A 23,755-nucleotide genomic window follows, 5' to 3' on the forward strand; every position below is an offset into this window, starting at 1 on the left:
TTTTAAAAATTTTAATAAATAAGTTAATCTATACAGGCAACCAAACATATTGCTATTAATTTATTTGAAGTCGAAATGTATAAAAATATTTTTACAAAAAAAAATTGAACCGCCTTCAAAAAATAAATAAGGAACTAATTAAAATGTAAAAAATAATAAAACTTAGACTTTTAACACAAAAACAGTTTTAAAATAAAATATGTAACTTTGTTCCTGTGGGACCAACTCGGAAGGGCACTCTTTCCAATAGAAATAAATTTTTAAAAAGAACTATTTCTAATTTTTATTTTATCAACTATAAATTAATATGTTGATATAGCATAATTTTAGAATTAATGGGATTATTTCTTTTCACTTTTTGTTATTTTAAACGTATGTAGACAATATGTCTATTGAAAATACTTTTAAGCTTTTGGATTTTATTATAAAGGTTATATGACCGCATCATTATATTTAAGGGAATATTTTCTGGCAATAAAATAAATTTTACATTATGTATATATACATATATATAATTAAATCAAAAAATTATAGCTAAAAAACATCACAGGGAATCATAGTCTTTGTCTAGAGAAAAATCAAGCACTTCATCAGCTGTCAAAAATCGTACATCGCTTTGACTGTCTCCATTTCCAGATCTCATATGACTTCGATAATATCCTCTGTACTTTAATACCACAAGTGTTAAAAGTATTGCAAGTGCGCTAATTATAGCAATAGCAATTGCCACAATAAAAATCGAAGCAGAATATGTTTCAGTAGGTTTCTGGCTAAAACCTGTTCGTACTTTGTCTAAATTTTCTGGCTGCTCTTTAATCAATGTATTGTCGTTTACTACTCGTTCGACATATGCTTCCTTCTCTTCTATAGAAATGTTATCTTTTAAAAAAATTGGAGTTGTATAGTCGTTAAGTTCACTATCATGTTTTAATGGAACAGTATTAACGTCATTTTCAAAATTATCTTCATTGGAGTTATTCAATGGCTGTTGTTCTGTAATCGGTTTCAAAGTTTTGCGATAAATTGCTGGTGTTGTTGTTGGTTTCAAAAAAATTATTGATTTCATAGTTTTACTAGTAATTAGGTCCTTTTTAACCGGAGTTGTCGTTGGAACTGTTTTAACTGTTGAAGTGGTCCATGGTTTGGAAGTAGTCGTTGATGTAATGTTAGGAACAATTTGGTTTATATCATGTGCAGTTTTTTTCTGTTCAGTTACAGTAGGATAATTTCGAGGAGTCGTGGCATTTTCCATTATTACTGTGGTGGGTAACGTATCAACAGTTGTTTCATAGGTACTAGAACGAGGATCTAAAAAATATTAAATAAAATATTAGTGCCAAATTATCGTTATGACTTGGTAAAAATATTATAGTGGATTTGAGTCTTTTGATATTTACTTAAATTTACTTATAGAATTTAAATTAGCTGATAGTGTTTGATATAACTACAAAACAATATATTTAAAAACTCAAAAGCATTTTAATTGCCTTTGGAGACTATGAACACAGGGAGAAAAGTTAGGATAAGAATAAATGTTAAAGAATTTAACATTATTGTATTCTGCTGCTTAATAATATATTATCTAACAAGATCGGTGTATGAAGTGAAGAAAGATGGAATGGTTGTATTTAAGTGAGGAGAAACAAGAAATCTGATGACGGAATCAAGTTTAATAATACTTATACTATTTAAATAGGTAGCCTGCTTGAGCAATAAAATTTTTAATTCCAAAGAAAACTGGATATTGAAAAGGACTGACGAACAAAACAAAGGATGGGTGATAAATTCTGTTGTAAAATTTGTACTCAACAAGCTAGGGGTAGAAGTCACATAAGTTGCATAATGTTACATTCTTGATAAAAAACATAAAGTATTAAACATGTCAAGTACAATATTGACCTTCTGTGATGATTTTGACTGATTTAAGTTGCTAATTTTCCATCTTAAAACCTTGTTTGGTGACCCGGAACTACCCATTTTCAGCAGTACTTTTAAAATATATCCTTTATACTAGATGCTCAATGGATTTTGAATATAATCAGCAATATCAATTGGTGAAAATGGAACTATTAAACAATTTAACCTAACTATTAAATTCGATAGTTTTGACATTTCTCTGATAGTTTTCAATTATTCAGTATTATGAAGTTATTTAGTTTATATAAACGTTAATCACGCGACGCTCAAAATTGAATCTTCGACATTCATTGTTTATTTTTGTTTGATTTGAAGAAATACTACGAATACGATGTCCATAGAACGCTTTGAGAAACTTATGGTGATGCTACTCTGTCATATTCCAATTGTCAATTTTGGTTTGGATGATTTAAAGCTAGTGATTTTAATGTCAGTGACAATGAACCGTCTGAACGATCAAAAATTCCGAAGACAGAAATAAAGAAGAAAAATATCTTAGCAATTGTTTGCAGATATTTACGAGCGATGGGAGAAATCCAAAAGGAGAGAAAATGCTACCACACGAATTGACTTATAGTGTCATTTTGAACCGTTACAATTTAGCACTTTCAATGCTCACCAAACAATAAACAAGAGTTTTCTGTGACGTATTATGATTATCGATGGCAAGAGAATATACTATGACAGTCCAAAGTGCAAAAAGCTTTGGCCTGGAGGAAAGACATTCACAAATATTCATGGTCATAAAGTCTTGCTGTATATATGGTGGTATCAGCAAAGTGTAGTGTATTACAAATTGCTAAAACCAATGAAATTGTTATTTTAATGACGTATTGTTGAAAAATACCATCAGTAGTGAGTAACAGATGCAAATCCTCTCGACAGCGCTCGGCCGCACGTTGCGTGAATTATGAAGGACACACTGTTGGAGCCCGAATGGAAATTTGCGCCGCACCCAGTGTACTCACCAGACATAGCGCCTTCTGATTACCACTTATTCGAATCGGTACAGCATGGCTTAACTACCAGACGGTTTCAAAATAGCGAATGCAAAAGAAGTGTCAAAAATGGATCGACAAGCTGTAGAAGATTATGGAATATACGTTGTTTAATATATTTTGAATCAATTTTTCTCAATATATACCTTTTTAAAGTGAAAAATTTAAGATAAAATAAATTCTAATAACGGATCTTGTACGGTATTATACATAGTTGCATAAGTATCCAACAAGATATAGCGTAGATTTACATTCATAGTGACTTTTAATTTAAAATAATTAAAAAGTGCACTTACAATCCAGACACATATCGACATAATCCGGACAACACCTCTTCGATTCATAACAGGTTTCATCGCAATCGCACATGATATATTGCATCTCAGTCTGATTGGCTGGATTAGCAACATGGCCGCAACGATTTTCGCAGGATTCAATCGGCTTCAAAATTTCTGTGGTTATACCAACCGCCTCTCTAAATTGAATAAAAAGTTGAAATCATTAATTATAATCTATGTTATGAATGAAATACTTACGTTGTCGATGATATATGATCATAATAATTACATGATTCAATTATTTTGACATCGTCAATCGCTATATCACTCACATAACCGTTCCCTCTAGTTCCTTCTATAACAACCTGGAAATATCAAGTTTGGAATCAACATTCTGCTTAGTTCTTGAATAGTTAATCAGTACCTGATAATCGTCGTTGATTGTACCTAAATCTATAAAGCCTCTTAACCAAATATCGCCGTGATTGCCACTTTTGGAGAACACAGCTGTAGATGGATCTAATTCCCAAGGATCTGAGATTTTTCTTATATATACTTTAAGTGTACCTAATGAAATACGTAAAACATTAATGTTGAGACAATAAATCATTACATTTTAAACGACTTGTTCGGGATTTAATTTTACTTTTCGTGTACTAATAATTTATTCATCTATCGGAAAATTTAATATCAATCCAAGGCGGGTCAAGGTTGAAACAAGCTGTGTGTGAGTTCTTAACGTAATCATTTTTGCTTGAAAGGCATCATGTATATTATTATGTATGGAATATAACATGAAATTCATCCACACTTTCAGTTACTGAAATCTTATATCACAGATAGGCATTTCACTACAAAACAAGGCGATTAACTCATTAAATTACATCAAATCTACCGACCATAAAAATTATTACTGTGGCAACATACGCACACGACACAGCAATCTTAGTATCTTACGAAGATCCAATAACACTATTAATGAACCTCCAGAAAGATGAATGAAAATAAAGCGTAAAAGAACATGCCCATCAGCGAATATCAAAATATGCCGACTTCCCCAAGTTGAGGATACAAAATATCTTGATATCAATATCTAAACAGGCGCCTAAACTGGAAGAAGCGCATACTTGCTAAAAAAAACTTGGACTTAAACTATATGAAATGTATTGGCTTATCGAGCACATATCCAAGTTATCATTAGATAATAATAGGTATTGCTATACGAATCAATACTCAACCCTATTTGGTCAGATCGAATCCAACTAGCAAATCTAACATCGGCATTATACAACGGTTACAAAAGAAAGTGTTGAGTCCGATGCTCCGTACTATGTATCTAATGATTATACCTCTAGAACCCATTACGAGAGAGATTACGAGGGTTTATCTCGACTGAACCTATGTTTAAATTGGGCTCCGAACCACGGTTCTCGGCATCAAGCCCAGAAGGCATCCGGTCTTACCCAACCTAGTTACTGGCATGATGTGGATCATTTTCCTTGTCGGATTCTGCACTATTGCCTAAAGACAATCACAAATGTTGCACTCACAGCATTCACATCATTCTAACCCGCGACCTTCGCAACAGCAGGAGGACTGTCCTATCGCATTTACCACTGCGCCACCAATCCGGCTTCGGAATGTTTTTGTTAAGTACTGTAAAATAGTGTTAGTGCACCCTAATGCATCACAAATTCAGATGACATTTTACACATGTTTTGTATATTATATAATCATAAAATGTGCTTATTACTCACTGGACAGATTGTCAACAATTAAGAGTAATAATTAAAATAAAAACAGTGTCAAATGTCTGTTGTGTGTTCTTCAATTTTTAGTGACTGTTGCTTAAATCTGCTGATGGATTTAAGCGATGATTTAGGTTATATTGAGTTCTGCTGAACTGATTTAATTAAAATTTGTTAAAAAAATGTTAAACCATAACAAAATATCAATTTTTACTATTTAAAAAAAATCGGAAATATAGATGCCGCGTCACTAAATTGCTATATCTTCGAAAATAATGTAAATATTTACAAATACTCTTAAGGGCATATTCAACGTTTAAGCTTTGAAAACAGGAAAAACAAAATTTTTTCACATTTCTAGCCTAGTATACCCCCTTAAAGGTCATGGGTTGATAAATTGAGCCAAAGGAAATCGATTATCATGTCATCATCTGTCAAATCATGGCAAAAATCCCCTCCAAATGAAAACTTTTTATAAATGCCGATGAACCTTATATGAATTACCATCGTGCCATATACAGCAATTATGATTTTAAAAGCTGAAAAGTACACAGGGTGCCAAAATTGACCCGCCCATATTGAAACATTTTCTAATACCTATTGTTCGGCCATGCATGTGATACCAAAATTCTAAGCAAGTTATGTCGTTGGACTTAGGATATATCGGTGATATTAAACGAGCCGTATCATTATTTCTTCTGGAGGACGTCTCTAGATACATATAATAGCCTAAAACAACAATAATACACAAAATTTGATCATTTTATATAGTTTTTAAAATAAAAATATGTTTAGTATCATTATTTTTTATTTTGAAAATAAAGGTTTTTCTAAACCATGATATTTGGTTTACTATAATTAATGTAAATTTATTATAACAGTAATTTTCGTCAAAGAGATATTGTGCAGGATGGAAAGAGAAATTTTAATCTGTAAGAATCTGACTTTACTTCGACGAGTGACAATAAAGGTCGTGACGTCTTAAAAGTATTATTGTTTAACATTAAAAAATAATTAATTCAAGAATTTAATAATCTTACCATTTCCGTTCGGGCCTTTAGTATGATCATAACTTGGACCGGTAGACATAGAATAGCCCGTCGGCGTTTTATATTGGTCTCTCATCCAATCCATATCGTGATTAAGGTCTTGATTCCACTGACAAATATCAGATGACTCGAAATCACAAAATAGTTGTGGCTTCTGATTTGTTTCTGCGAAAATGAAGACTTGAATGTTTAAAGTGTTTTTATAGTTAAATTAAATACAAATTTAAATGTACGTAGCTTACTATAAATGGGGCTTATACCATCATGATCCTAAATCAAAATAAAAAAGCTTATTCCGTCAATATAATTCACCTCAATCAATGAATTAAATTACCAACATTAGTACGAAACATCCAATTTATATGCTGAATTTACAGCTTTTCTCACCGTTAATGCTATACCTAATCAGTTCGATAATCATACGCTGGTCAACCCTGTTCTTGGTAATAATTAGAGATTACAAACCAGCCAACATTGTAAACCAAAATTTTAGGTTAATGCGGCAACGTGTATTGTCTGTTTTATTGGATAGACTATAGACAAGCTGAAGTAAGATGCATTCTCGATCTAGAAAGTGTCACGTACCCGAATGCACAGATAGTAAAGAAATGCAGAATCGTTTTCCTAAGTATTTGGCTGTCTTTCAAAATAGGTTGATAATGTTAAAAATGCTAAACTACTGGATAATTATCAAATAAATTTAAGATCGCTGCAGCAATTCTATTTAATAAATTTAATTCTGAAATCAAATTGTGTTTTATTTAAATTTCATTGGTCAATTAAGCGTGACGTTAGGGCTGTCACGTGCCAAACTTTATCAAGGAGACAATCAAATGTTTTGACAGTAAAATGCTTTCCTTACGGGTGCTTATAATGGAGATTTAAATTGACCAATCAAATTAATGGCCGATTATAACCCCATCTGGATATTGATCGTAGCGAAACTTTTCTCCAGAAACCCCCATTGAGTTTTCTCTCTATTACTCTATAACTACAGATATAAATCATGATATAGTATAGACATAACTATATAACTATAGATATCATTTGACTAACATAGTGATATTATTTTATACGTCTATATCTATATAGTCTAAAATCTTGACTAATTAATTTAAAAATTCTACAGATTTAAATTTCGAGTAATTTTGTAAGGGCAAATAAACCGATAAAAAGAGTAGAAAATTTAGGAGTTTATTAATTAAAAAAATTACTCAATGATTGAATTTCACTCATGATAAAGTTAGAACATTATATTATAAAATACTTACTTATACAAGTTGGCATTGCATTATCCCATTTGCCTCCATCGCAATAAATATTTTTGGGTCCATTTATTGAAAACCCAGGTTTGCAATAGAAATTTAAAACTCCTAAACTTGTCAACACTATACTGTTCAATGGGTCCTTATTTGGTTTAGGACAATTTTGAGCTAAAAACAAATATTATTGAAAAATGTAATATTCAAAAATACATCAATCATGTTTTGTAAATATTATTTTTTATTATAAGCAATGATTTGATTCATTGCATAGTATGCATCGAGCATACATCTATCACCCTAGTCGATATATTAATTTTTAAAGGAAAAAAGTTCATAAAATCTTAACAATATAAGCCACACCATATTTTACATTTTTGAAGATTTAGTATCACTTGAACTTTTTGACTGTACCGGATTGTTGTTATTTGAAATTCTGCTCGTTTTTGACTACTGGTCAAACATGGTGCAAAAATACCGGATTTTAAAATACATTTTTATACAAATTATAATTAACTCGGTTTTCATCAGCACTGTTTTTGTTTCCGCAACAATTTCTATCAATTTCAATCAATCATCTATTTAACCTTGTTACCAAGTTATATCTTATATTATATCGCTCTAAAGCTATCTAATCTCTATTTATTTATGATGTTCTATTTGATACTTGCATGTATTTTGATCAGCAATCTCTATTGGTGAAAATGCGAAATATCAATGTAACTGTTAAACAACCCAACCCAACTGTTAAATTCGATGGTTTTGATATTGCTCTATATCAAATAACAGTTTTCCGTTAGGATTATTGAGTTATTCATTATACATAGACGCTATCTATATGTATAATCCGATATCCATGAGGTTCATCATTTCGATAACCGGAACCACAGAGAAAATAGAGATTTGACTTTATAGGTAATTTTGGAAATGTATTTCACGGCGTCCAATATCTAGATGTCACTACTTCCAACTTATTACTTGTTTTAATCGCTATGCTATGAATCGCGAAGCCATATTATTGGTTCTTTTCGTTTTTATTGCGTTTATTCCTTATTTGTTTTGAGTTCTATTTTCAGTGTCTTTTACGCAAGAAAGAGTGTTTAGTTTATTGTACCGTTTAGTGATTAAATTATTAGTCATTGGTTCATTACTATAATATTAGTCGGTAGTACAACACAGGTGTAAAATGCATCCGCGATATGGGAGTGTTGTGTACTCGGATACACAGAGAGTAAAGAAATCAACATATTTCCTTTGAAGAAGTATCCAGTTGTCTTATAATTGGGCTTGTCAGTTTGGAGTATTGAGAATCCCAAACTGACTGGGTTAAATATACAAGAAATTTTAATTTATTTTAGTTTATTCATATTAATAATTATTCAAATATTTATTTTTTAATTTTAAAACTACTTTCCGACGGAATCTATGCAAAATGGAGATATTCTTTTATTCTTGGGTCAACTATTTGACAGTTGAAATTCTTCTAAAAGAATAGCTCCAGTATGTAAACCTTTGAAGGATAAACCATAAGGTTAATATACGAGGAATTTTGGTGCGAAGCAATTCAGTACTTATTATCATCTTACAAATTTGTTAAAATATTTCATTGATGATACTTAATTTCTACTAGAGTCCAGAAAATAAATATTTTGTCATAAATAAATGTTCTAAATAATTTGAAATAAATAAACGTCAAATAATTAAATGTGCGCGATGATAGTGAAATGAGTGGAACTTATACTACTATCCGATCTAATTAATGAAGAGATACATGGACTCCAGAATAATATTTAGCTCCTAATTTGCACATAGTGCAGATTACTGAACCGCTAACTGATTTATTGAACTTAAAAGTGAGATACGTTCACTAAATCTCAGTTAAAAAAGTTATTAAAATGATATATTTAGATTAAGAGATAATAAATAAGGAGTGTAGAGAGTATTAATCGCTGTAAATATCTGTTAGTATACTAGAATTAAACTATGAATAAAAAACAGATATATTTTAGATATGATAATATCACATAACGGCAGATAGTGTAAAATGTAATTATAGTCATAACTATAGTAACTATAGTGTAATACTTATCCAACGCTATTTGGTAGGGTTTGTTAAATTTGTGTATCAATATCAACATCATGGTTTCTAACAGTTATTAAAAAATATGATGTGTAATCATAAGATGTACATTTAATGAGAATATATACGAAATGGGCATTGATATTGTTGCATACAATGTTGTATATGTTTGAAGAAAGAGTTACGAGAGGAGAATCACATTAGTGACTTATAATATATCAATAATATATGAATATACATGATTAGATATATCGATGATGTCACTTTGATATTGAAATATACCGTACTTGATATCAACTTTATTTTGTTTCTTTTGTTTTCATTAATGTTTTCATTATCTCAGTTAAAAGCTTCTTTTAAAATCATTTCATGTTATTTAGTGAAAACGAGAGATATATTAGCAAATTTAAGCAACATAATAAGTATATATTGGAACAAGTTTGATTTTATTTTGATTTAAGTTGTTCAACTTTGAGTTCCATTAATTACACCAAAATAATGTTCATAATTGTAATCGCATTGTGATGAATTATTTTTTAAAGGGAACCAATGTCATTTGCTAAGTTTACTTTTACAAAATATCGAAATACAAAAAACAATAAAGTCAAACAAAACGAAACTAAATTTAAATATTATTCATCTTTAAGTACCCATGAGCTCAGCCTGCTTCCTTGTAGTTTAAGTCTTATAAATATGTCAAAATAATTTGTTGGTGATTTGTGATTATATTCAATCTTGTTTAAGCTAAAAGCCTGATATAATTAATATTACAATCTTATTTCATCAATACACTCTGAAATTAAAAATGTATTCATTGGACAAAAAAGAAAGAGCATTCTTATTCAGTTATATCATAAAAAAAAAGTATATCCAAAAAGGAAACATATAAATCACGCTTATCTAAGTCTCATATTAATTAAAATTGGTACAAGAATATTAAACCTTTTACACTATTTTTAAATAAAAAAAATCAGATCACTCACAAACGCATTTAGGTAGTTCAACATCCCATTTTCCATTCCGACAAAAAGCGTTCTTCTCTCCAATTAAGACATAGCCTTGTTTACAAACAAATTTTGCCCATCGTCCTCTTTGCCTCAATCTCGTTCTTCCATTTTTGATGTATGACTCATTACAAGCTAAAAGATATATTAAAATTTATACTACTACGTTACTATAACGGAAACTGGACTTTTTGTGGTTAGCGGATAATGTATTTAAATATCTACAAAGAGAACTTTGACCATAATCAACTATTATATTTTACGATATATCTATGTGTACATTATGTGCATTATGTTCTTATATTATGAATATGTAGTTAATATCATAATATTAAAAGCTAGAACTGTACATGCATTCTTATCACTATATAATTATAAAATAATAAAAATATATTATGCAAATTTTTTTTAATATTAATTAAAATTCAATAATTTATTACAAAGCTTTATATATACTACCTATATGGAGATATTGTAATAAGTAAACCCCGTATTTATAAGTGAACAAAATTTGAAAAAAATGGTTGTTATAATATAGATATAAGATAGAAAAACAATTTGGATTATGACCATAAGCTGTGGGGATTGTAAACTCCCTTTGGAATAAATTAATCGGTGCGACTCATATTAGTTATTATAGGGAGAGAGGCAAATTAACATTACCAATTAGCAATTGGATAGAATTAAAACTGTTATAACGATGTTTCAAAATCAACTTAAAGTTGCAGCAAAACTCGTTTTACTGGTAAACTAATCAGGTAAAAATCCGTTCTTATCTGCTGTTAATATCAAAACTGACAACTTCTCAATTTCTAATTCTGTTAGATCGATTATGGCACATACACTAAATACCACAAGCTCGTTAAAAATTTGCAAGAGAACGTGTTAACATAAGAAAAAAACAAATATAAAGTTAAATTGTACAGATCAGATAAAAGAAAGTTAGTGAAAACTTTAAATATGATGATGGCAACATTATTCTTTCCGGAATTATTTCAAATCTGTTTTTCCGTGTTAACATGGCCAGTATGTTAAAAATATATTACTTATGACAAGTATGAATGTCAAGGGAATGAAGGAATGTCGAGGATTACGTTTCAAACATATCTTATTTGATAATCAAAAATTAGTGTATTAAATTATTTTTAAGTTCAGTTTTAGTTTCTCAATTTATAACTACATATTCAAAAATATTGGTAATTTATTTTACACTAATTGTTCTTCACATTGAACATTGATCTGTAAGAAATTTCTAGCATTAAGACAAATTTATTTTATTTGGAAGACTCTCCCAACTATGCTAACCCTCTAAACTAACGCGAATTCATAAATAATCCCGTAATATTATATTTCTACTTACTTGGTCTCAATAATCCTTCGGCTAATTCGCCCAGGACTATCATCACAACTAAAGCGAATGCGTTTAAATCCATAACTTTCTGATGCGGTTTTTGATCAGTTTCCTTAAGAAATATTTCGTATGAATTTTCTCACATGAGGATCATTTTAAGACTGAAACTTTATAATATTAGATGTATTTTATCGCCTTTTGGCCGGAAACCTGCTATACAGTGTAAAAGATATAGCATGTGATTTTAAAAAGGAAGTTGATATCAGTTAAAAATATTTTTGTCTCTTTATCTAGTCTTCTAGGGGACATCTATGCAAAATTGAACAACATATGATCAAATATCACATAAAATAATTTTAAAGATCTAGGACTATATTATAACAAAGATAATTAAATAAAGTTAATATAAACGAATATGAACCATATTTAACGTTGATCCTTATCAATTTATGATTTTTTCCTACAATAAAATATTGTAAAGATAAAGTCTTTTTATAACCAAAAATTATAATAAATTAAACTTGTTTATAAGTTTATATTAGAAAGTTATACACAATTTAAATAACATATGTCCATAAACATAGAAAACATCAATATTAATAGAAAGGAAGAAAATGTATATGTCTTATTATAATACGTATAATAATCTAAAATTATATTGATATTAATATACCCTTTAATATTTTTCTCATCAATATATAGTAATTAATTATTCGTGATGAAATGGCGAATGCAGGGAGCATTTATAACTTTAACAATCTGAGATAAATATATATATATATATATATATATATATATATATATATATATATATGTATATATATATAAATTTAGTGTAACATCATGTTTGTCATTTAAACATAATAACATAAGTACGGATCCTAGGATATATGCGATACCCAAAAATATCTATTCCGAACGATTTAAAAATAAATTATGAAAATGAGAAAAAAAGACGCTGAAGCGCCATCTACACGCCATAGTCTTTAAATATTACTATACTTAATTTTGTCTTTGTCTATTGGGTTGGTTAATTATTTCAACGTGCGTCTGAGATAACATAAGACAAGTAATAAACAAACTCCTGTAATCACATCGTTAAACAAAGCTTTCTGAGAGTAGAAGAGTATTTGTTGTTCTTTTCTAATGTATTGCTTATATAGAGATAAAGTATATATGAAAGAAGATATCCCAGAAGAATTATAAAATGAATATAAAACTCAGACTGATCTATTTATAGATATTTTTCAGTTTCTTCTGTTTATTAGAGAGGTGTAAATGTTTCCTTAAAGAGGTCCGCTTAGCGTTGCCTTTTAAATAAGTTTTCGGTGGATTTTTCGTTTTTATATATTTAAGTGTTATTGTTATATTTTAAAAGACAACAATATGCCGGTTTTTCATACAAAAACAATAGAATCTATTTTGGAGCCCGTTGCACAACAGGTAATTTGATTTGCTTATCAATTAAATTTTAAAAATAAATTATTAGTCAGTCGTATATTGCCACTGAGATTTCTTGGCAAAAGTATACATTTGTCATTAATTTGGATATCTGATGAATAATATGTTTTATAGTAAAAAATCTATACAATCCCTAATGATCACTGATCCTGTACTAGTAGGCGTTGGTCAAATGATCCTCTGCTTGTTTGTTTGTCTAACATGCTTCATAATAACAATTATTATCAATTAGTGTGTATAATAAAATCTATTTTAACTTGCTTAAAATAAGCCCAGCAATTAAATAGCATAATAAATTGTTTTGATGTTATTGAATTGTCCTACATTCTAAAGCTTCAAAATCAGCTGTTTTCTTTTTTAATTTTGATGTTACCATATTAGGTTATGCCATTCATTCGAATTCTTAAACTATGTGATTCAAACCCACGGTGAATATGAATTTAATGGAAAATATAGCAGGTGTTTCCGACGAAGAAATCATATCTTGAATATTATCTTAATGTTTATTAGTTTATTACTGGTCTTAAGTCAGAAAATAATAAATTTATATGCTGTTAATTATTTTTATATAACATTTGTATAATTTACCCATATTTTTTAATTTTATTGATTAACCCAACAGTATCCAACAATAGTTTTAATGGTTAATATACACATAATCTAAATTTATATCTGTATATAAACTCAAAATATATCCTGCTGCTAAATTTTATTATTTATTATCTAAGTTATTTTTTAAATATTTGAGCTATCCAATTATAATAAAGTAATGTTTAATATTCTTGATTGTGAACCTGTTCTATACATGGTTATAGGATTTGTTATCCATACTGAACTGGTAGATGTAAATTAACTTGTCACAATGTATTATAGGTTAATGAATATTCAAAGGTACATATTTATATATAGTAACAATATAAATCCATGTTAGTACATTCCTATATAATAATATATTTTCATGATTTATACTACTATAAATGTCTAGAAAAGCCTGGTATTGAAGTTAGAAATTGTCATTTTAAAGTTATTATACCATACATTAAAGAATGCTTAATCCTTAAATATTACAGTTAAACTTCTCTTGAATAAATGAATGAACGATAATTAATAAACAATATTAATAAACTGAAACTGTTTTTTCTTATCAATTGTTTTAGATATTAAGTGGGCTTTTTATATTAAATAAATAACTAATTAAATAATAATATTTGTTTTATTCCTTATAATGTATAAATATTGCGATTAATTCAGTATCGTATGTTCAAAAAACGCAATGTCGGATGCTCTATTGGTTTTAATTTCAGGTTTCAAAATTAGTTATACTTCATGAAGAAGCCGAAGATGGCATACCTATGCCTGATTTGGAACAACCTGTTAAAAGTGTCAGTAATGCCGTATTTAATCTGGTTAAAGTTGGAAGAGATACGATAAACAGTTCTGATGATCCCATTCTGCGACAAGATATGCCAGGTGCTTTGGTCAGAGTTGAAAGATCATCCAGATTATTAGAAGAAGCCAGCGGTCGTTTGAAAGATGATCCATTTTCGCCTCCAGCTAGAAAATTATTGATAGAGGGAAGCGGTGGTATTTTACAAGTATGCATCAAAGAATATATTGGTATGCTTAAATAATAATAATAATTTTTTTGTATACTATAGGCTACATCTGCGCTATTGCTATGTTTTGACGAATCCGAAGTAAGAAAAATTATTAGAGAGTGCCATAGAGTTTTAGATTATTTGGCCGTCGCTGAAGTAATTGGAACTTTAGATGATCTAGTGCAATTTCTTAGGGATTTAAGTCCATGTTTAAGTAGAGTGTCGCGAGAAGTCAGTGCTAGAGAAAAAGAGTTAACCCATCAGGTAAGTATTTTATGCTGATCATTTTTTATAAGAAATTTATAACCATACATTTTTTACCTATTTCATTTTACATTGTCTTCATACCTGCGATCAATGTAAATGTGTTTCAAATCTACTATTACTTAGGTCATTTGAATATGATTCAGTGTTTATTTATTGCTAAATATATGCCAATTAATTGCAAACATTAATTAATAATTAAAGACTTATTTTTAAAAGTGCCTATTAATATATTAGGATGAATTGTTAAACTAGGATTGAATTAATTTTTAGATATTTACGTCATTCTGTAAATTATTAATATCACATAAAATATACCGAATTACTAGATAATAAAATACAATCTGCAATATCTTGTTCTTGTTTAATTGAAAGAACTGTCGACAACTGTTTGGGTATCCAGTTAGAACAGACTGAATCTGACTTCATTTAGGCTTCATTGTAAAAAAATACTGTACTACTCATCTTTTCCCTACCATATCAAAATATTTGATATCATTGAATTCAACACCGCTTCATAAAATCGAATTCAGTTTTAGTCGACTTACCTATAACTTAATAAAAATTAAAATGATCCAAACAGAAATAATCGTGAAGCGATGTGTCTAATGAATAAGGTCAATAGGTTTGTTCGCCTATAATTAAACTTCTTTCCATAATACAAAAATTCTAGGACTGACTCGATTCAAAACTAGTAACAAGAAAAAGAACCGTATGTTTTAACGCTACAACGACTATCGCTTATTTTTTGACATAAACAAACAAAAACATTTTTCTAACTAAACTTTATCATATATTTTACATTTAACAAATTTTTTTTTGTTTATATAATTCGCTTACTCAGGACACTTTATATGGTGGTGTGATTAACTATTTCTAGGCAATATTTCCTCCGGTATTTTTAGGTATTCGACCATAATAGAGCCTCTCGGAGTAAAAGATGTGCAGAATTTTGGTAACTAATTAGAGTGATGTAACATTCACTGGCACTTATGTTCCTATACATCAAAAAAGTCATTGTATCCCTCAAAGATATTCGTTTATTCTTTACAGAATCGTCAATTTCACCTAGGAATGAATACTCGCGGATTCTATTTACGGAAAATTTAAAAATTCATATTCCTTAAATCACTAGTTTTTAAGTTCTATAATTTGTTTCATCGATTAAATGACTTATTTTCGGTTAATTTCGCTTAGCGTCAGTAACCAAATATATAAACGCCATAACTTCTTACAATTATGAACTGTACAAAATAATTAGTAAATATTGATCGAATTATTACATCTTTTAAAAATGGTAAATCTACATATGTGTAAAAAATAATTCAAAAGGGAATATATGGTCTCTAAATTGGACACAGACCAGTTGGTCATTCGGCTGAACACCGAGGATGGTAGTTCGAAGCCCACATTAAGCACAAGTCCGGTCTTGGGTTTAATTAGGAGGCAAAGGTTTTTTTTCGAATAATAATTCTATTGTGCAATAAAAATTACTTTGAAGAAAGTTTTAGTTTTACATTTAATTGATCAAAATTAATATGTTAATATTAAATTTTCTAACAATTAATGGTGTTATGCATTAAATGACGACAAAACAATTTTTGTTATTACATTGCTTAATAATTTTCAGGTCCATTCAGAAATTTTAATTAGATGTTTGGATGAAGTCAAGACTTTAGCTCCTATTTTAATATGTTCAATGAAGATTTATATTCACATACTGACTCAAGGTGGAAAAGGTGCCGAAGAAGCCGCAGAAAACAGAAATTATTTGGCTCAAAGAATGACTGATGAAATTAATGAAATCATTAGGTAAGTAAATGAATTTAAATATATAAACCTGTAACTGTATTAATTTTATTGCATAGAGTTTTGCAACTTACAAGTTATGATGAAGAACAAAGTGATTTAGACAATCTTACAGTGCTAAAAAAACTTCAAAATGCTATACAGAACCGATTAAATGCAGCAAATGATTGGTTATTGGTATGACTACTAATACTATATTCAATATTTTAAATTGATTATACTTTGTCTATTAGGATCCAAGAGCTGTTCGAGGTGGGGTTGGTGAAAAATCACTTCGTCAAATTATTGAAGATGCCCAGAAAGTTGCTGAAAGATGCTTGCCACAAGATCGACATAATATAGGCAAAATTTGTTCTGATTTAAATACAATGACTGATGCGCTTTGCGAACTACGTCAAGATGGTAAAGGGGCAACACCACAAGCAGAATCATTGGCCAGAGGTAATAAATAAAGAGGCTTTTCTTCACAACTTCAATACAATTTGTAAATAACATTATTTTAAGGAATTTGTGAAAAACTGCGAGAATTACAACATGCTGTTAATAATGCTATTATTAATGTGGATAAAACTGGATTGCAACAAACTGCACATACTGTGCAAGGACGGTGTGTATAAAATAGCAACACATTATAAGTAGTCTCAAACGCTTTTAGTTATAATATTGGTTGGTTATGGAAATTTATAAAAGAATATTTACCATTTTATAAATATTAGCTAATTGTTAGATATTATCATAATTATATTACAAATAGAAATTAAAATGAATATATTATGTTATAAGTGTATGTATAAAAATTTATTTTTATTAAAACATTTAAGATTGGAGCAAGCTAGAAAATGGTTATCTAACCCAGGGCAGGATGATAAAGGTTTAGGACAAAGAGCCATCAATGCTATTGTTGAGGAAGGTCGCAAGGTACAAATCAGAACCAATCTACTTTGAATTATTAATATTTTTTATGATATAGGTAGCTGATGGACTGCCTGGGGTACAAAAGGCAGACATTTTACAAGTTTGTGATGAAGTGGACGGCTTGTCTAGACAATTAGCTAATTTATGTGCACAAGGAAAAGGAAATAGTCCTCAAGCCCAAGAACTTGCCAGAAAGTAATTTATAAATATTTTTAAATGTAACATTTTAACACATTGCAAATTTTAGGTTATCACAGAAATTGCACGAATTGAAGGAAAAAATTAGTCAAGCTGTAACAAACAGAGTTGTAGAAGATTTTATAGATATAGTGACTCCTCTGAAACAATTTACTGAAGCTGTGTTGACGCCTGAAGGAACACCTGGTCGTGATCAACATTTTTCTGAGAAGGCAGCCAATTTACAAAGTTTTAGCAATAGAGCAGTGAAAACTGCACGAATGGTAGCTGCAGGTAATTAAAGGGTATTAAATTAGCTGATTTGACTTGCTTTGTTGCTAAAGTACTGAGTTCAAATTTTTGGGTTTACTATCATAAGATTATAAAATGAGACAGAGTAATAATTTCAATTAACAGCTAGTAGGTAATCAGGTCAAGTAAGGCTAAATGCCTTAATAATATTGGTCACTGGTATAGAAAATGTTAAACATAAGGAGCTATATATATATATATATAGATAGATAGATATATAATATTTTAGGGGGTAGTGGTGGAAATAAGAAATTGGCAGAAGCTTTGTCTAGTGTAGCTCAGCAAGCAGAAAGTTTAACTCCACAACTTGTTTCTGCTGGTAGTATTCGCATGAATCATCCAACATCTAAAGCAGCTGATGAGCATTTTGAAAATTTAAGACAGCAATACGCGGACACAGTTACCAAAATGAGAAATTTGTGTGATGAAGCTACTGATAGTGCTGATTTCATAAAATCGTCAGGTATTTTTAGTTTTACTTGAATTGTTGATAACATATTATTTATATATTTAATTTTAGAGGAACAAATGAAAAAACATACATTCTTGTGTGAAGAAGCCATTAAAAACAGACAGCCGCAAAAAATGGTTGATAACACGTCAGCTATAGCCCGCCTGGCAAATCGAGTACTTTTGGTAGCTAAGCAAGAAAGTGATAATTCTGAAGATCCAACATTTATTGAAGCCGTCAATAAAGCCTCTGAATTGCTACAAAATAGTAAGTTCTTGCAATATTATTTATTAATATTGAATATATGCTTTATTCTGAAGGTGTTGCCCCTATGGTACAAGATGCTAAAGCTGTAGCAGTCAATCCAACGGATCATAGTGCTGTTTCGAGGTGGCGTGAATCTAATAAAGCAGTAAGTACTTGATTGCTATAAAATAGACCAGATTTTTATAACAGATATAAAAGTATTTTGAGATGAGTATTTGAATGTGTATATGAAAGTATTTTAAAAAGATAATTATTTATAAAGATTTAAGCATGAAAAATAACTAATATTTTTGTAATTATTATAATTAATTTTTAATAACTAATATTTAATATTTTTTACATCAGTTGGTAAATGCAGTAGGACAAGTCAGAAATGCAGTACAAGTTAATCCGGAATTACCGCCTCTTCCCGATATAAACACCCTCAATTTAGGTAAGTTAATAATATACTATAATATTTGATTAGAACCATCGGGCAATTTTGATACAGATTTTTGACAAATAAAAATACGTTGGAATACATTTTAAATGTTTCAGTTATAAAGAAGTAATTGTAAATAACAAAAGTGATGCTAAGTTTATGGAATTTAATTGTATTAATAATGAAGCTTTTTAAATACCTACATTTTAAGTAGAATAATTAACATGCTTTATATATCATATTGCTTCTATATCCGCTAACAACCGTTATATTATTATACATAATGTAATATAAAATAATAACGTAATACAATATTTTTTCAGAGCCTACAAGAAACCAACATTTTGTAGAGAAAGGTATAATGGGTGTACTTAATACTTTCGTTAACACAAGAAATAAATTGAACGAAATAATTAACTATCAACAGTCATTAAAACTATCATGTTTCGTTCTATTATTCTTGATATATGTTTAATCTGCACTTTTCTTTGCCTTTTGTAGACTAAAATATTAGCTCGGTGTTATTATTTAACAAGCTTTAAGAGCAATTTGTAGCATTCATTTTTATATGAAGTTAGTCATGATTCAGAATTTAATTTAATATTCAAAGTATACTTATGAAACATGCTATAAAACTATGTGTATATTTGATTTCAGTTTATTCAAAATTTTGTTGCTTACAGAAAAATAGAAATGTTATAGTTACAAAAATTTCTTAAACATGTTTAATCATGATAGATAGATACATTATGATCATAAAAATGAATTGCTACAGAAAACTCTTTTATAATAGTTGGTACAACAGTGAGAGATTCACCAATACCTGGAACTGATTTTTATGGAGGTCAATATAGTCCATCTCAACATTATGGAAGGCCTATTAGTCCTCTACCAAAGTGGGCTAGAGGTACATTGAAATGTTTTATTCTGATAATAACCTTAGTATTTTCATTAGTGGAACTATTTCATTAGTAGATCACTTGTTAAGTTGTTATATAATTTAAAGTATATTAGTTGAAAAACAAATCCATTGAAATTCCTATAATTACTCGTTATGTTACATAATTTGTTAATAAATCTAGTTAGTCCAATTATATTGTTTCTTCAGAATCATAACAACCAATTTGATTATTATAATTATTATGATTAAAGTTTAGTATTTCCATAAGGTATTATATGACATATATAAGTATGATATCGCATAAGGTATTATGATGCTAAATTTAACTATTTCTAATTAAAAAATATAAAGCAATAAAATTTTAACAAGTGATCTGATATTCTCACATAATCAGTAAAGGCTATACATATGGACATACGTTTTAGGGGATAATTCAGATGTCCTATGTGAAGAATTGGTTCCTACTAGTAATTATCACCAAGGTAATTTTGCTCTCTAAGTGCATATATAATTTTAAGAGATTTCAGAACAGCTACTTTTTTACTCCTGTAATCATAATCAGACCAATCAAATCATTAGATAACATAGAAACATAAGTTTATTTAAAATCAAATTACATTTAGCCATAACTCTTCATGTTAAAGTTAGTGATGTTTCCTATAAATGTATCGTGAATATATGAAGATTTTTAATGATATTCATATTATATAATGTTTCTTGTTGTCTATTAATCCTTCCTGCATTTAAGGCGACCTGATAATAATGTGTTTCCAGGGCTTATGGGCATGATCACACATCATTTGTATATTGAATGTCTTTTGCTTTGTATATATAATTAATAGCTTAAATATTCTGGTGATTTATCTAAACTTAACAAAAAGAAGTATTTTTAAAAAACTACATAATTATTTTATCAAAATGGCATTTTATGGACAAATTAATAAAGATTTTCTGCTACTATCTATTGGCAGAAATGTTGTTTTATAACAAGATTTTTTACTAACACTTTGTATTTATTACATGCATTCTTAAGGATTTTGCAGTTTTATACCCGAATATATATTAGAAGATGGTATGTTGCTTGTTGAGTTTATTTTATGTTCACGCATTTTGGATTGAATGTTTATTAAAATATCCTGTGTTAATTTTGTAAAATTATTTGCCTTTTTATGAAAGATCAAGCTCCACCTAGACCTCCATTACCACACGATGGGGCCCCAATGAGGCCGCCACCACCTGAAACTGATGATGAAGATGAAGTATTTAAAAATACTCCCAGTGCCAGCCAACCAATTATGGTATAATATTTATATTTGATTTTCGTGTTTATTATAATAATCTGGTTTGTTATCAGGTTGCTGCTCATAATTTACATAGAGAAGTTCGTCAATGGTCTGCAAAAGATAATGAACTTATTGCTGCTGCTCAAAGAATGGCCAAACTAATGGCCCGGTTATCAGAACTAGTTCATAATGATGATAAAGGTAAAACAATAAAAACATACTTTCACAATTATAATTGAAATTCTTATACCATGTTATTACTTCAGGATCGAAACGAGAACTTATCGCTACTGCTAAATCCATTGCGGATGCTAGTGCCGAAGTAACAAGAATAGCTAAAATATTAGCTAAAGAATGTACTGACAAGAGAATTAGAACAAATTTACTTCAAGTATGTGAGCGGATTCCTACTATAGCCACCCAACTAAAAATCTTAAGTACCGTCAAAGCCACAATGCTTGGTTCTCAAGGTAACTGGTTTTATTTAAATTTATATAAGGCATTATCATTGTATATATTTAATACTATACACTTCAACGGCACATCATCATTATTTTAAAAATTGCTGTATATTGCTTTTTGTGCATAAATCCTATCTAAAAGGATTAAAAGCCAAAGGTATGTATTATTAGTTTGTATAAAAATAGATTTAAGAAAAATAACATTTAAGATGAATGAAATTCTAAATAAACTATTTAAACTTATTAGAAAGAACTTATTAATAAATGTTTTAGGATCAGAAGAAGATCGTGAAGCAACGGAAATGTTAGAAGGTAATGCTCAGAATCTGATGCAGAGTGTCAAGGAAACTGTAAGAGCTGCTGAGAGTGCAAGTGTCAAGATCCATGCACAAACTCACGGTAGATTACGATGGGTACGTAGGCAACCATGGTATGCCTACGCCTAAACGAACTACACATCTTTCACCAATCAGTGGTCAATAATATCAATTTATCTCCTAAATTATCTTTAAATAATATAATTGGTATTTGAATTGATGCTAACTGAAATAACTCATATCTCATTAGTAAATATGGTAGCCTAATTTTATAAGGCAAAACTTTGTGTTCAAATATTCTTCAAAAAAAAACATTATTTATTTTTACTTTACTAATTACCTTTAAGATCTTTTTAAAAAGGCATTTTGGATCGCTTATTGATAAAAAAATCTACCAACATTTTTTAGAACATATTGATTTTTAATAAAATGTGGCACTATATAATATGCTTTGTTGCAAACACAAGTACTCCATGTAATAATATGTTAGTTATATCATAATTTAAAAGACATTTCATTATAGTAATTAAATATCTTTACATACCGAAATTTATATTTGATAACTAAATTTAAAGATGTACAATATATTTAATATATTGTCTCTTCAATTTTAATATTTTTCTACTAAGCATTTTAAATAACATTTCAGTGACCATATCACAGTGACTGTGCAAATTCTATTTTTAGCTATATAATATTAATCAGGAGCACTATTAGAAAGTTATTTGATCTCTAACTTTTTGTATTCAATATACAATTTAGACATTGAGAGAAAAAACAGGAAGCAGCTTGACTCTAGTCTTTTTGTCAACCAAAATTTTAGATTTACTTTAATTTTTCATGCTGGTGCTCTTGTGTGTAATAAGACTATTAAAATCTTTTTTATCTTCCATTAGTAGTAGAATAAATAGAATAACTATCACTTGTGTCTTAGTATGTAGTTAATTTTTTGTCTGAGGTAAAATAGAAAATTTTAAATGGCTAATATTATCTCAATACTATAACTTAAACCATCAGACAAAAACTATTTTATAAAGTGATGTAGATTTGCCTTGCCCGTATGTTGTATACAATCTATCAAAATAGATATTTTTCTAAGCTTTTTATTCCTAAAGGTAACTATTTTATTAATAATTCTAATGAATAATGTGCAATAGTGCCAAACACTTTAGATTAACTTACAATTTGTTGGTGCCTATTTTTTTTACTTTTAGAACTAGCATTATTAAAACGTTGGTTGTTTATAGCTATTTCTACTAAATATATGTATTAAATCACTTGTTGATTAGGCAATAAATAAATATTGTTGCAACTTTCTGTGCACTCATTCCTAACAGTTTGATTTGTAAAATTTATATAATTGTGTTATGGAGTGAATTTTATGTAAATTAATAAAAAGTTAATAGAAAAACCATCCTTAGTATTATGTCA

The 23,755-nt window shown here is 29.0% G+C and overlaps 2 protein-coding genes across 6 annotated transcripts; one reads left to right on the forward strand and one right to left on the reverse strand.

The window, feature by feature from the left end:
• Nucleotides 1–402: 402 nt before the first annotated feature.
• On the reverse strand, nt 403–11,857 carry LOC143192834 (uncharacterized). The gene is made up of 9 exons (XM_076398554.1): nt 11,697–11,857; nt 10,316–10,471; nt 7,262–7,423; nt 5,982–6,155; nt 5,539–5,670; nt 3,618–3,760; nt 3,452–3,558; nt 3,212–3,390; nt 403–1,308 (listed from the first exon to the last, which is right to left on the reverse strand). The coding sequence occupies exons 1-9, from the start codon at nt 11,767–11,769 to the stop codon at nt 545–547; spliced, it is 1,890 nt and encodes a 629-aa protein (XP_076254669.1). The 5' UTR covers nt 11,770–11,857; the 3' UTR covers nt 403–544.
• A 1,053-nt stretch (nt 11,858–12,910) lies between these two features.
• Nucleotides 12,911–23,736, forward strand: Vinc (Vinculin). Of its 5 annotated transcripts, XM_076398559.1 has the most exons (21): nt 12,911–13,130; nt 14,453–14,743; nt 14,807–15,010; nt 16,641–16,822; nt 16,879–16,996; nt 17,053–17,260; nt 17,324–17,426; nt 17,641–17,737; nt 17,790–17,929; nt 17,982–18,205; nt 18,453–18,686; nt 18,744–18,941; nt 18,995–19,086; nt 19,287–19,374; nt 19,686–19,718; nt 20,156–20,269; nt 20,689–20,745; nt 21,440–21,561; nt 21,618–21,747; nt 21,813–22,016; nt 22,281–23,736. In XM_076398559.1, exons 1-21 carry the CDS (start codon nt 13,074–13,076, stop codon nt 22,451–22,453), a joined length of 3,069 nt encoding a protein of 1,022 aa, XP_076254674.1. In that variant the 5' UTR covers nt 12,911–13,073; the 3' UTR covers nt 22,454–23,736. The 5 variants fall into 5 exon arrangements, with proteins under 5 accessions (XP_076254674.1, XP_076254675.1, XP_076254676.1 ...); XM_076398560.1 differs by lacking the exon at nt 20,689–20,745; XM_076398561.1 differs by lacking the exon at nt 20,156–20,269.
• The last annotated feature ends 19 nt before the right edge of the window (nt 23,737–23,755 follow it).

The sequence above is a fragment of the Rhynchophorus ferrugineus genome, unplaced genomic scaffold, assembly GCF_030347505.1.
Source record: "Rhynchophorus ferrugineus isolate W39M unplaced genomic scaffold, kcgeb_rfMv2 rfM3, whole genome shotgun sequence".
NCBI classification, from domain to species: Eukaryota; Metazoa; Arthropoda; class Insecta; order Coleoptera; family Curculionidae; genus Rhynchophorus; species Rhynchophorus ferrugineus.

Bases quoted from the DNA above. Each gene is read 5' to 3' on its own strand.
- LOC143192834 (XM_076398554.1), bottom strand. From the start codon at position 11,769: ATGGATTTAAACGCATTCGCTTTAGTTGTGATGATAGTCCTGGGCGAA. The intron at 10,472-11,696 runs GTAAGTAGAAAT...TATATCTTTTAG, and splicing joins CGAAGGATTATTGAGACCAA to CTTGTAATGAGTCATACATC. The intron at 3,761-5,538 runs GTATTAGAAAAT...GTATTTCATTAG, and splicing joins CATGCATGGCCGAACAATAG to GTACACTTAAAGTATATATA.
- Vinc (XM_076398559.1), top strand. From the start codon at position 13,074: ATGCCGGTTTTTCATACAAAAACAATAGAATCTATTTTGGAGCCCGTT. The intron at 13,131-14,452 runs GTAATTTGATTT...TTTTAATTTCAG, and splicing joins TGGAGCCCGTTGCACAACAG to GTTTCAAAATTAGTTATACT. The intron at 18,942-18,994 runs GTAAGTTCTTGC...TTTATTCTGAAG, and splicing joins CTCTGAATTGCTACAAAATA to GTGTTGCCCCTATGGTACAA.